The 13,855-nt window shown below is 28.7% G+C and overlaps 2 protein-coding genes across 3 annotated transcripts in view; one reads left to right on the plus strand and one right to left on the minus strand.

Moving 5' to 3' along the window:
* Positions 1-2,005: 2,005 nt before the first annotated feature.
* Positions 2,006-8,846, minus strand: LOC106684950 (golgin subfamily A member 7). The gene is made up of 5 exons (XM_014427338.3): positions 8,708-8,846; positions 8,354-8,497; positions 7,530-7,682; positions 4,393-4,494; positions 2,006-2,891 (listed from the first exon to the last, which is right to left on the minus strand). The coding sequence occupies exons 1-5, from the start codon at positions 8,726-8,728 to the stop codon at positions 2,847-2,849; spliced, it is 465 nt and encodes a 154-aa protein (XP_014282824.1). The 5' UTR covers positions 8,729-8,846; the 3' UTR covers positions 2,006-2,846.
* A 67-nt stretch (positions 8,847-8,913) lies between these two features.
* The window catches only part of LOC106684949 (centrosome-associated protein Alms1a), a 13,527-nt gene continuing 8,585 nt past the window's right edge, over positions 8,914-13,855 (plus strand). Inside the window, exons 1-6 of one of the 2 annotated variants that reach the window (XM_014427337.3) lie at positions 8,914-10,714; positions 10,796-10,906; positions 10,985-11,116; positions 11,280-11,385; positions 12,860-12,976; positions 13,152-13,230. In XM_014427337.3, coding sequence (XP_014282823.1) covers positions 9,040-10,714; positions 10,796-10,906; positions 10,985-11,116; positions 11,280-11,385; positions 12,860-12,976; positions 13,152-13,230 — 2,220 coding nt within the window. In that variant the 5' untranslated portion in view covers positions 8,914-9,039. The remainder of the gene's footprint in view (positions 10,715-10,795; positions 10,907-10,984; positions 11,117-11,279; positions 11,386-12,859; positions 12,977-13,151; positions 13,231-13,855) is intronic. The other variant, XM_014427336.3, reaches the window with a different exon arrangement.

Genomic DNA, 13,855 nt, shown 5'->3' on the forward strand with positions numbered 1-13,855 from the left:
CAGGAATTTAAAAATCTTAAATTCAAATTTGAGATACCAAAAATAATATATCAGGAAAAAAACAACTTCTAGCGAAATCTAGAAGAAATGATCACTATACGAAAATATAAAAATTGTACTACCAACAAAAAATCAGATGTACAAAATTCAAATTAATGTTACTCCAATCTTATAAACACATAAGACATAATTAACAACACTAAATATAAAAAACTAAATACAAAACAGAAACTCTCTTAAAAAAAAAGTTTACCTGTTGGAAAAACCAAAATGAAGCCACTGTTTCACCCTAATTCAGTTCTAGCACTAACCTTGAGTTAGTTGTATCACAGCAATGTAGAATATAATATAGTAGAGAAATTTAAGTTACAATTTAATTATAATAATTTAAAAAAAAATTAATTTTGTACCGCTACAACCCATGAAAGATCAGGGGTGCAGTACTTTGTAAGGAAATACTGTTACTAAACCAACGGTTTTGCAAGGAAGTGATTTGGTCAGATTCACACTTTTTTCACGAAATTTTTGCCTAATTAAGGATACCCACTTTATAAGGCTGGGTGGATCCCTGAGGGCTTCTGAACCCATAGGGCTGACCCACGGCTACAGTGAAACAGAAAATAATTATCTACCAAAGCCAGATTCGAAACCGGGTCCTTAGAGTTTGTAGCCTGCCTAAGCAATGAGCTATCCACCTCACACTTGTAACTGTTATGAATCTTAAATGACACTCTGTAAATTATATTCTTTTAATAATTGGTTGAAGAAATTCCTTATTCTAAAAAACTGTTTTTTTTCATTGTAAGGCATGACTATGCAAATAATAGTTGCGAAATGTCCCCTCAGTATAGTTATCTTATTAATTGGTCCTTATGCTACACAAAAATACATGTTATTATTAGTTAAGAAAAAAGTTATCAATATATTTTTTTTTGTTTGTTAAAAAATCTTTAGGTTCAGAAAAGAAGGGAACTATCATCTTTGATTAAGTGAAAAAAAAATCTAGACTTTTTATCCATAAAACTTATGAACTAACCTTTGGAAAGCAGAGTGATTACGAACTTTTACTAGTAAGCACTCTGTGGTTAATTTAAACAAAGAAAACAGGTCTGATCATGGATGTTGGGTATAAGGTTTAAATTAATTATAATAATAAATTTGTTTAGGGGGAGACTGTTGTACCAAGGATCACAATTTACTATTTATTTTTGAAATATAATGAGAAGAATATATCCTGATAGTATAATTATTCTTACACACTACATAAATTTTGAAAATTAAAATATTTAACATTTATTGATTAGTGAAAAATTTCCAGTTACAAAATGTAGCTTTGATCTTCAGAATCTTGTACCAGTAATTTGGATTTCTACATCAAATATTTCTTCAGATTCTTATACAATTTTGTAGCCATTTTCAATTCGTTTGTAAAAATAATTCTAATATCCAAAATGATGTTGATACTTGAATATTATTTTTTCAGACTCTAGTACACTGATAACAACGTACATACATCATCATGTGATTTTCTAAATAGTTTCCTCAAAATTTTGGATTTCCTGTAAAAGTGAAAAAAGACGTAACAAAATACATTCCAATAAGCAATGATTCGAGTAGAAAGTTATTTAAAAAAACAATCGATCAGCACTCTACCTGTTACTTACCCCTGCTCAGTAAACTTGGCCTAACAAAGTTGTATCATATAAATAAAATTGTGTGATTGAAAGTGTAATATGATGAAGACACATTTTCTCATATAGATGTGTAATCAGTTCTGCATAAGGAAATATTTAATTTTAACTCAATGATGTCATTTCATCATACTTATATTTTCATTGTTATACATTACAATAAATGTATTTTATAACAATCACTGAATACGAAAATGCTATAAAAATTTCACCAAAAATTGATATTTATGTTAAATCATAAACATCTATTTTATCTTATTGAGGATGGGATAGCATTTGATAAGAAAAAAGTGGAATAAGGTAAATTAAAGAAATAATTTGCTACAAAATATATATTATAATATATACATGGAATCGTCAACATAAAAATATTATTAATAAATTATATCAAAAAGTTACAACCACAAAATTTGCTGCTAATCACCCCCTGATATTAAATTTACGAGAGTAAGTCTGAATGAAGAAATGAATCGATGATGATGATCGAGGACAGCGTTGCATGGCTAGAGAAGAATTTAAAAAAAAAAAAAAGAAAGAAAATAAAGGCAATAAATCTTATCTCATAGATATTAACAACATGTAACAAATAAGTCAAATATAGAACAACATAGTATCAACAATTATACTATAAGTATATAAATAAAATCATATCTTTATTATTTACAGCATATTTCATTAAAGTTATATCACCTCCCTTTATATCGGGTTTTATATTCAATTCAACAAATCACATAAAACAAATTTATATAAATTAATCCGAATCAACTGGCTGCTGTTACATCTAGAGTTTCTCAAACAAAATTAAATAAATAAAAAATAACGGAAGCCTTAATTATATGTTGTATTTAAATTATTCCATTTCCTTTAAAATTATCCCTACATCACACTTAGAGTATATTAAAACTAAAGAGAGACAGTGAGTAAGTGAGAGAACTAAAATTACTTAAAAGTTATGATGATGTACTAATATTATTATAGAAAAGATTAACAATGGATGGAAAAAATAAGAAAGATGAACGATGGAAGGTAATGGATGAGTTGGAAGCAGCTTTGGCCTAGGGGGATGCCACCTTGTACCTTGGAAGTTTAATTCTGGCCAGTAAGTATTTAGCACGCTCACATGAAAAACTCTTCAGTTGACTCGGATAGAGAAAGTCACGTCCGCGAAACAACTGGCTGATCAAGGATTGATATTTCTATCTGGAAATAGTCTGTTTAAGGAAAATACTATTCTTATTATACTTTGTAAAAATAAAACCTATATATAATTAGCTTATAAATCAAGACCATTTTGTTTTCTTTCATAGGGATGAAAAAAGAAGAAGAAAATATTGAATAAATTTATGAATTATATTGGCAAAAATATTTTTTAGGTAGTTTAATTATCTGACATTGCAATAGATGTTTTTTTAAATTGAATATTGTGAAAAAAATAAAAAGTACGGGAGTTCAAAATAAAGACAACTCTTATAATTTAAAGATATGATATTTATTACTGGTAAACAAAAATAAAATTATCTTGTTTCCATCAAAGCTGATAATTTCTCCTTTCTTCACTGATTTATAGGTTACAGATCAAATTACCAATTCAGCTTTATTTTTCCAGCTTTATACATATGATAATCTATTATCTGTAATAGTTAAACTGATCTTTTTTTTTTTTTTATAAAGTGGTCTTAATAAAACAAATTGTTGGTCTTTATTGGTTTGATTATCAAGAATTGGACTGTAATTGAAAGAGTACATAACAGACAATTCTTTGAAATAAAAAGTGATCATAGCATCATATGTTAATCAATAGTACATCAACTACATAATGAATAAAATGTTGGCACTAATATATATATAGAATATGTATACATATATAGAATATAATACATATATAGAATATGTTGGCACTAATTATTCAATATAACTAGATTGTTCCTCCAAATTGCTCAAAGATTTGACAATATCATTTTTCCAACTTGATAAAAAATAAAGTGATTGCAGGATGTTTTTCAATATTTTTTCCTCAGCTCCTAAAGCCCTTGAATATGGGTCTTGTTTTTTTTACAATGTAGAACCTCCAAAAAACTTTCGATCAAAATTGGTGATGACACACCATACCCTCCCCCTTTGTGAGACTACCAAAAATTTAGCTGAATCAAATTTACGCATGATCCATTAGAACTTATCAGTTGATTTTGATAAAAAAATTCCAACAATGTTCATTACATTAGGAAAACTGAATAACATAATATCCACAAGTTAAAATGAAACATGATTCTCAATTGATAACAGATGAGTACACTCCCTTTCAAATAAATGTTGAAAACTAAAAATATAATAGGAACTTAATACTGCTTATTGCTTAAGCCCGTATGGACATATACCTCACATAAACCGTATAGCATAAAGGTCTCCATAAAAATTCAAGCTATATGGCAATTGTTGATATTTCATTACAATACAAAATAAAAACAAGAAAAATAACCAAGTGTTGTTTATATGAAGTGACTGCATAAGAGATATATTACTAAGAAAAATTATTAATTAAGTGTTATATAAAGGAGGATATGTTTATAGACATCCATCAAATGTTATTTTTATTAACCAATATTAAAATATGTTAATTACATGTACCAGTTGTTTCTCATAAAAAAATAAATTATAAATGTAATCTATAAACTAATAGCTTACACATGAGACCAAAGGATACCACTCTCAAACCTCTTTCAACAGGATTCGTTAAATACAGTCCTTTAGGTTTATATACCCGTTCGTTTTGTTCTTGAACAAATTTGGCAACTTTCCTAAGACACTTGGAACAAATAAAAATTTTTAGACTCATTAAATAACTAAAGCAAACAAAAAATCTAATAATTTTCAACAAATAACATTAATAAATAATAAAACTTTTTAATATCCTTATAACTTTACACTTTTAAGATGACACTCAAGAAATAATACATTAGAAAACTTTTGCTGTAGTTTAATATAATTTCTTTAAACAATTAATGATATTTTTTTAATTGAATAAAATCAAATATTCCCAGATTCCCCACGCCTACAATAAATAAATATTGTTTTTCTTACTAATCTTTGGATAAAATTGTACGCTTTATATCGTATGGAAAATGTTAATTAAAAATAAAATAAGAGATTATTGTTATCGATCCGTTGTCCCATACTGATAAAAACCAAAATAAATAAGATATTTATTTTTTAATAAATAGTTAGAAAGCTAGATTGGGCTATTTTACAGGATTTTTGTTATATCTGACCCTTCTTTAACAAATTACTGTTGGGAGTCTTCATTAAAGGCTAGCACTAACAAAAAAACAACAGTTATTCATTTTGGTAAGTCAAAATAAAGTGAAGGTCAGATGGTCAATAATTCTAAAAGGTTATAAATGAAAGAATGATTTTTGGACAGTGGGATGAGCCAAACATACAACAGGAGTGAAGGAATGGTAAAGAAAGGGAGTTTTCAGAAATAATATTTCAATAGGTTATTTTATCTTACTATGCAACAAAAATATCTCAAATTGCATTCCAGAATCCAAATCAATTTGTGATTTCAAGATTTAGAGTTTATGAGGAGTCTATAGATTTCAGTTAACGATAGCTGAACTGGCTTGATCCTATTCATAGCCACCATAAAACTATTTCCACTTTTCTGATAATACCCCACTTAAGAGCAGCTAAGCTTTAATTTATCAAGCCCAGGAACCACTAGACTTTAATTTTCTTCCCATTTCTAATGGATTATACGAAGTATAAAACATAGAGAAGTTGATTAGTAAATACTAATGATCAAGTTTGATAAAATCAATTATAATTCTTCAAAGAACCAAAAGCTTAGTTTAAAATAGCCTCAAGATAATTTAAGTTACAGCTCAAATTTCACTTTTAGTAAGAAACGTTAAAAAAACTTTAAGATGAAACAAAAACGTGAGCACAGTCATAATGGCAACACTATCTTACAATATAAACATTTTTAAGAGAGATTTTCAGTGAGAAAATATTTTTATGGAATTTCTGGACTTTTCCAGCTCATTGTAATTACAATTTTATTAATATATGTATGCTCAGATGGCTAGATGTTATAAGTTAGTCCACCCCTCTACCCACCAAAAAATAATGGTTTTCACATAAGAGAACTCTTCATTGATGTTTTAATGGTGCTAAAATTGTTTAAGCCTTTTTCAATTAGTTTATAAGAAAAAAAAACAAGGCAAATTGTAATATGTAGAAAGCAACAAAAACACATCTTTTTTGGTCATATGGATGAAACATATGGACCAAAAAATATATCCCAAAAAGTCCATACTAGGACCTTTAAGTGGTGGAAGGTGTGGTACAGAAATATTATGCTTAAGGTGTCTCTTCAAGTTGGAGGACACTCTGAAGAGAGTGGGAATAAGAAGATATTGGATTCTCCACTGGGATAGGAGAGAGAAGAGGAAAGTGATAAGAGAGGCCTTGGCACCAAGAATGAACAAATAAAGTGACTTTCATAACATGCCCTGAATCATTGTATATATGAACATATAGACTAAGCCAGTAACAAGAAATAAATATTCAAAAGGATATTAACAAATTTAAATATAAAAATTAATAACTGTATCTTATCAATATAATTACCAATAAATACTGTTCCTAAGTAAAAATTATTTTCCATTTGAACAGAAAATATTAGTAAAGCAAAAAAAAAATCAGAATAATCTCCTATGAGTAAATTACTATAGTAAGCGAGATCAGAGATGGCAAAGCACAGTGCTGGGGGAGGTGTGGCCAACAAACCGGGATACAGCAACCCTGGACTCAAGAACCAATGGTTTGAGTCTACAATTCCATATTTAAACTGAGTTGATTCATTAAAGTTTAAGCATTCCTAAAAACAGTTCTCTGTAATTTCAGAGTTCTATTATAATTTTTTTTTAAATAATCAAAAATATAATATGAGTACCCAGAAGCAGAAGGAGATGTGATTCTAAGCGATTGAAGACGGGTAAATATGAAGAAGTGGAATGAGGTTGTAAATGTAATTAAGATAACTAAATAAATTATAATAATGCAATGTGGAGAAGATGGTCGGGGATCCGATCAATGGAGTAGTAATGAATACAAATAATTGAAACTAATTTTATTTGTGCCAAAGGTTCAGCCTAATTTTCAAGCCTTCATCAAGACTAAAAACAAGATGAGAAAGCAATTATAATAGAATGAAAAAAAAAACAGTATTGCCAGAAATTAAGAAGACGACAAATAATAATATAACAAGGTAATTTATAAAATTGGAATAGTAATAATCTATACACAAAGTTAACAAACATTGAAGATATTAGAAAAAAACAAAACAATGAAAGATGGGAGGTAAAAAGGATATATAAAGAATTAAGTATCACTCTGAGTAAATAATGAAAAAAAATAAATTGACATAATAGTAAATAAATGAAAGTATGCAATAAAGAGGATAGTGTGAAGCATGAAAATTTGTAAGTAAAATTAACAAAATAAAGAAGTGATATATTAAGTTATTTAAGTCAAAAGGGAAGAAAGTATCAAAAATATAATAATAAGTGATCAGCAAAAGCAAATCACAAAATTTAATAAGGAAATATTTAAAGAGAAGAAGAGATGTATATTGATGAGAATTAGAAGGAACAAAATTAAAATAATCAGATTGATTTGATTAATCCAATGAGTCTCTTTGATTTTTTTTTTATTTCTTCCTTCTTCTCAACCACACCCCTCTTCTGGTTGACTTGTAGATTTAATTATGGTCTCCCACTCACCTCTGCTGACCTGTAATCCCTGATTTCGCTTACTATAACTATAAAAATAAAATACCTTTTCATAGTGTGTTTGAGCACAAATATACATGAGGTAAGCAGTCAAACAAGCCATACATCCTTCACAGTATGTACTGCAAGTCCCCTTTTCTGCTTCTCGGAAATAAGCATTAAGTTGGCCTATTGTATTTTCAAATAATGGTCTCTCCAACTACACAATAATCAATAAAAATATAATAAGCAATTAGTAATATTTCTTCATCTTATATAATACTTTGAAAAAAAAATTGGAAAAGTAAAAAACAAGCAGTTTGTATATAAGAAAATAGAAACATTGTGATAACAATGTAATCAATTCTTAAGAAACCTTACAAATGCAACCTCAGTTAGAGACTATTGACTAAATAATTAGCATAAAGCAACAGTTCATATACTGATATGAACTGTTGCTCATAACATTACTCAGTACCATAGGGTAACTAAACTTTAACAATAATTAGCATATAATAAAGATATAATTGATTCATAAATCATTTAATTCAGTAATAAAATTACAGATCTCAACTCCAATTTATGTGAATAAATAAATTAATAAGGGCAAATCAGAAGAGTAATTTGTTTTGTTATTGATAGCGAGGGTTTGTATCAAGATACCAACATGATAATAAACATATTAAACTGATATCCAAAATTGTTCATAGAAAACTATGTGGCCTTTAATAATAATCCATTGCTATAAAAATGTCAAATTTTCGGGAACTAATAGCAACAATATTTTTTCTCTGTTGTTGCCTGATTTAAATAGGTTTTTAAATGTTTTGAAAGTAATAACAGTATTAAAACTGAACTGGTGGTTTTTTTTTTCTGCAACTAACCACTTACCTTCCCATCAAGTTCTGGAGGAAAGAAGTTTTGAAATTTTACAGTAGTTCCATCACTGTAATCCCTTTGCACAAACACTTTCATACACAACTGTGTTTGGGCAACCCTTGGGGGTCCCATATCACCATGAGCAGAATTGTTAGGCTTTTAGGAAAAAAAATTCAATTAATAACATCTAAATTTATAAATGGAAAAATCATGAAAAAAAACGAATGAGGATAGTAATTTCAATAATATATACAATGAACTAAAGAAAAAAAACATATATGTTTGTTAAAGAAACAAGTCCATGACAAATAAATAGACAATTTCAGAAACATGTATTTCCTTATTAAGATTATTCAAAACATTTACCAAAGTTTTTCCAGCCTTCATTGCTGATTGATATGAAATCAATAATTAAGAATAAAAAAATTATTTTTTATATGTAAGACGAGAAAGAACATAAATTCATTTAAAAAGGTCAGTAAGAAAACTTGACACGAAGATCAGGAAAAACAAGTCCTAGACATATTTACACCATTGCCATTGAACACATGATCAGATGCGTGAATAGAGTGATGAAAATGCTGAATATAGCCGATTCAATCGGCACTGGGATTATAACCTTCTTAGTTGTTTGTAAACAGGTTCTGTGTAACGGTTATGATTAACATAAACTTTGTCCCACACTCAGTAGTTCAGCTATGTCAAAAAGCACTGGATCCGATAATTCATTGCAAAATGTACGGTCGAGTTATTTTCAAACGGAATTTACTATTCCTCGAAAATCGGACGATTCCTCATCTGATGAACAGGTTGGTGTTATCAATAAACTATTAAGAAACTTGCCTCTAGATGGAAAATTTGAACAAAGAAGAAATACCTCAGAAAGTTCTGTTTGTAAAAAAGTTAGTATTTCTGTTCAAACTGGCAGAAGTTTAATTGGTCATGAAGATACCTTACCAAAAGAAAGAAAACGTTGGATAAGACCTCCTGTTGTTGGACAGGCTTCAACTTCAAATGATGCAGTTCCAGGTTGTCACAATAAAGAATCCTCTTCAGAGGATGAAAAACAGCAAATCCAGTTTAAAAAACCAGAATCGCTCGATTATGTTACTACAGTTGGGATTAGCCACAGTAGGAAAGACTATATTAATAGTAAACCTATGGAAGGGTCTTATGATCAAAATCTGCCACCTGTAAGTGATCAAATGGATTATCCGCGTGTTATTTCCCCATCCAGTGTGTCAAGCGTTACATCTAGACCACTTGAATGGGATAGTGGTGCAGATGTGGGATATTTCCAGAACTATGGAACAGTTTCGAGAAGTGATCAAGAGTTTTCTTCAACCATGGAGAGAATAGCTTTGGTACAAGGTAGGTCTGGTATGTTGACACGTTCAGACCCTGAAGGCACCAGTAGTTCCAAAAAAGGAAACGTAGCAGTAACTGCTATTGGATTACCAACTGCTGAATCAACTCATATTAATATTAATTTAACAGAAGATAATTCTTCTAGTATTAAAAATTCTAGATATAAACCTAATGAAAGTAAGCAAAAATATCACCCATTATTTCCAGAAGTGATTATACAATATAAGGGTAGCATATCTGATACCAGTAATGAGTGTGTTTCTCCTCAAAAAGATATGTTTGAAGATTCTTCAAAGGATTACAAATTAAAAAAATCTAATTCTTTAGAAAATGTCACTGAAATAAAGGATATTCAGGGACAAGCTGCAACCTTTCCAAGATCACAGAGTCAGAGTAACGTTAGTAATGAGTTTGTTTACAATTCACACTTGCAAAGAGTATTAAATCCCCCCCAATCTGTGTCATCATCCTCAGTTGCTACTGTTATAACTGGTTTACCTAAAATTTCAAAAAGTATACAGACATCCTATATAAAAAATGATAATGGAATTAAGTCTTCAACAATTGGAAGTTCAGTCCATAACACTGATGAAAGAAAAGCAAAACAAAATGGATTTAGTACTCAAGATAGTGCTGCATTAAGTACAGATGATCGTGTAAATAGTTTTGAATATCTCCCTGGCCATGTTTACGAAAAAACAAATAAATCACATATAGATGATTTCTGGGAATCTAACAAGGGAGAAAGCTTAAAAAATGATGTAGAAAGAGGGGTTCAAATTATTGAGGAATTTATTCAAGGTTCTAATGCTAACAATACCCTTAAGAGAAAGGAATTACTGCACCGTGTTGTAGAGAAGTTAATAGAAACGGATTATCCTGAAGATTTAGGTATATTGAAGTCGGCTCCACAACGTTGTGCCACTAGAAGGAGTCAAAATAGAGAAGAAGTGATAGGTGAATCTAGTTCAGAAGGAAAGCAAGCTGTTAGGAACAAAGTATTAAGTAAGCTACAAATTGTTCTCTACAATTTATACTGATCTCATGTATCGTTTATTAATATTTATGTATTTTATTATATTTTAGATAATTCTAGCTCACTTACTGGTCAGTCAATATCAGCTATTCAAACGACAAGTACTGAGTCGACAAAGAGTTCTATACAAAGTATTCCTCCACCTATTATTAAAAGTCAAGGTAATTTATCTTTTATCATCAAGTATGTTATTATGTTAGTATATATCAGAAGTTCAAAATTTACTTCTTATACAACAGGATCAGGAAGCTCCAAGAGAACTGATAAAAATGCTTGTAGGGACAAAAGTACAGATGCGAGCACAGAAAGTAAATCTGATTGGAAAGAATCAGTTACTCGTGCTGAAAAACTCTATGAGATGAAAAAAGAAAGTGAGTAGGAAATATTTATTGTTAATAAAAAGGTATTCCAAAAAGTTTTCTCATTTTATGGTTACAGTATATTGAATTATATGACTTCTTTTAAAGCTATAGTTACTAATTTTATATGTAATGTTATGGCTGTTCTATTATCAAAAATATAATTTTTTTGCAGGACTTAAAAAAGGCGATCATCAACTCTTAGAGTTTGTGAATTCTGAAAGAGAAAACCAGATTGATTGGATTGTCAAAGAGATAAATCATCTGAGCAACTTAAAAACGTAAATATAATTTTTAATTTAAAAGTATATAACACCCTTTATAGCATGTTCAAATATTGAGTACAGAATACTCAGTTTGAAACTGATAACTTCTTTTCCTTTTATGCCATCAACTTACACTGCCACAGTGGTCAACTTCTTGAGGAAGAGAAAGTTTGGCAATTATTAAAAAATTTCTTTTTAAAATATCTTTTAATTTGAATTTCTTCTGGATTCCCTAGACCAAAATAAATGATTTTAAATAATAAACCCTCCATATTCTAATGACTCTTCGTTGTCTTTAAGTATTTTTGATAAAATGCATGGCTTAAATTGTGGTTTGTTTAGAGTTCTGAAGGATATTAGTTATTAGAAAAATTTTCGAAGTAAAATTTGTCTGTGAAAATATAAATCATGTCATAATAAAAAATGAGCTAATATATTCCAATCATTAATGGCCTATCAGTTTTGTTTGTATTTGTATGTGTATGAGGATTTTATTTTTTAGTATATTTTGTAGTCATGTCTGACAGATCAAAACTAGCATTTGTTCACTTTTTCTATCCTCAGAATCAAAAATTTTCACTTGCATTTTACCTTTTAAATATTAATGAACAAACTTGGTGTTCCAGGCATAATCGATATAACCGTTAATACTATTTTGATGAAATTTTAAGTTAGTTCCTTATTGATTTTATTCTTTACTTTTGCTTACACATGCATAAATTTATTTTTCTCGGCATACCTATGTTTTAAAAATGGCACATCTAATTTGACCCGAATCTGTAGGAAAAAAATGTGAAAATGGCTCATTATTAATTTTATCAATTTACATCCACTACTTCCGCATCAGTATTTATTGTAGTACCATGCATAAAAGTATTTTTCATGTATGTTTGAAACATGACTCCTCTCCTTAGATTTTATTCAAGAACAACCTATCAAATTAAAAAAAAATAATAATAACATTTATTCATATAGGTAATCATGTAACTATCTATGTAGGAAAAATTGTTCATAACTATTATTATATTTACATAAACTGACCTATGTGCATAAAATGATCTTGAGAGTTCACTAACTATTATAATTCCTATCTCTTTGAAACCTGTTCACTCTAAAATCTATCTATCTTGCCAGTTTTTTTTAAATTTACTTAAAGCATAATTTTAAGATTGTGTCTCAAAAAATCTGTTTATTTTTAATAATTATTTAACTTCAGTGACATTTTATGGATGTCGTTTACTAAAAAAAAACTGTCTGAATCCTATTATTTAAATTGACTTTAGGTGTTTTTTTGAAATAAATAACTCATATTTAATATAATTGTCTAGTAAGAATATCACTATTATAAAAATATTGAAAAAATGTATTAACAACAATATTTTTTGGGGGTTGAATTATTATTCTTCTTTTTTAAAATAAGAAAACATTGAATAGAAATACGATTTTTGGCATTTTTTTAATCATTGATGTTATTCCATTTATTTTATAGCCTTTTGGAAAAACATGAAAGACTTCGCAAAAATCTTCATCGTTTAAAGACTGCAAAGAGTAAAACTGACTTATCACCAAATAAACATAATTTAGTCCGACCAACTGGTTTTAAAAGGTAACATGAGTTTATTGTTTTTTTTATCTTGATATTTGAATAAATGATTCTTTTTTTTCACTAACTGTCATAATTACTATTCTCTTTAAAACCTGTTTACTTTAAAATCTATCTATCTTCTATTTTAATCATAATTACAATTAATTATAACAAAAAAAATTTTTTTTTCTTTTAGAAGATCACAGTACCTCCCCTCTTCACACAAGGCAATGGAAACAAATACTAATTACAAAAGAAGGTCTCAAATTGTTGAGGTAAAAATTTTTTGTAACGTGATAAAGTTTTTACTTATGTATTGTAAAAAATGTGGTTTTAGCCTGTTGGGCATGTGTCTCAAACTATAGCATATTATTTAATAAAAGAGTTGTCTTTTTCACAGTTTTTCATCTATTGCACTGGTCTATAACATCACAATATCTAGTCAAGGATTCTTCGGGCATTAAGTTTTAATTATAAACAATCTGGTGCAGTGCAACAATTTTCACTTCTCCCCCTCCCTACTTTGAGTTGAAATTATTCCTCACTTGTTTCAGAACAGATATTTTTGAATTATTTACTGTTGGAATTCTTTCTCGTATTAATTTTCCAAATGGGCCTTTCAATTGATAGACTAACTCAAATTTCAACAGTTTTCTGAAAAGTACTCCGATACTTTTCAGCACTTTTAGACTTATGCTTCTTCGTAGCTATAGGTATTCTGGGATATTAATCTGGTTACTCAATAAATATTAAATTAGGTTTGTTGAAACACTTTTTATTATGCAACTATACTGGTATTGTTTCAGTATTGATGTCTTGAAAACCTCCGTATTGGAAAAATCAAAAAATATATGTTTCTTAAATACCAGGTCATTCAAAAAGTCCTGTCGTTTTTTTGGG

This window comes from Halyomorpha halys, unplaced genomic scaffold (genome assembly GCF_000696795.3).
Source record: "Halyomorpha halys isolate HHAL.00 unplaced genomic scaffold, Hhal_1.1 Scaffold631.1, whole genome shotgun sequence".
In the NCBI taxonomy this organism is placed as follows: domain Eukaryota; kingdom Metazoa; phylum Arthropoda; class Insecta; order Hemiptera; family Pentatomidae; genus Halyomorpha; species Halyomorpha halys.

What these genes read in the sequence shown, in the direction of transcription:
- LOC106684950 (XM_014427338.3), bottom strand. Translation starts at nt 8,728, where the DNA reads ATGAAGGCTGGAAAAACTTTG. An exon ending in TGAAGGCTGGAAAAACTTTG is followed by an intron (nt 8,498 to 8,707) that starts GTAAATGTTTTG and finishes TTTTCCTAAAAG; the next exon opens with CCTAACAATTCTGCTCATGG. An exon ending in CTCCAGAACTTGATGGGAAG is followed by an intron (nt 7,683 to 8,353) that starts GTAAGTGGTTAG and finishes ATTATTGTGTAG; the next exon opens with TTGGAGAGACCATTATTTGA.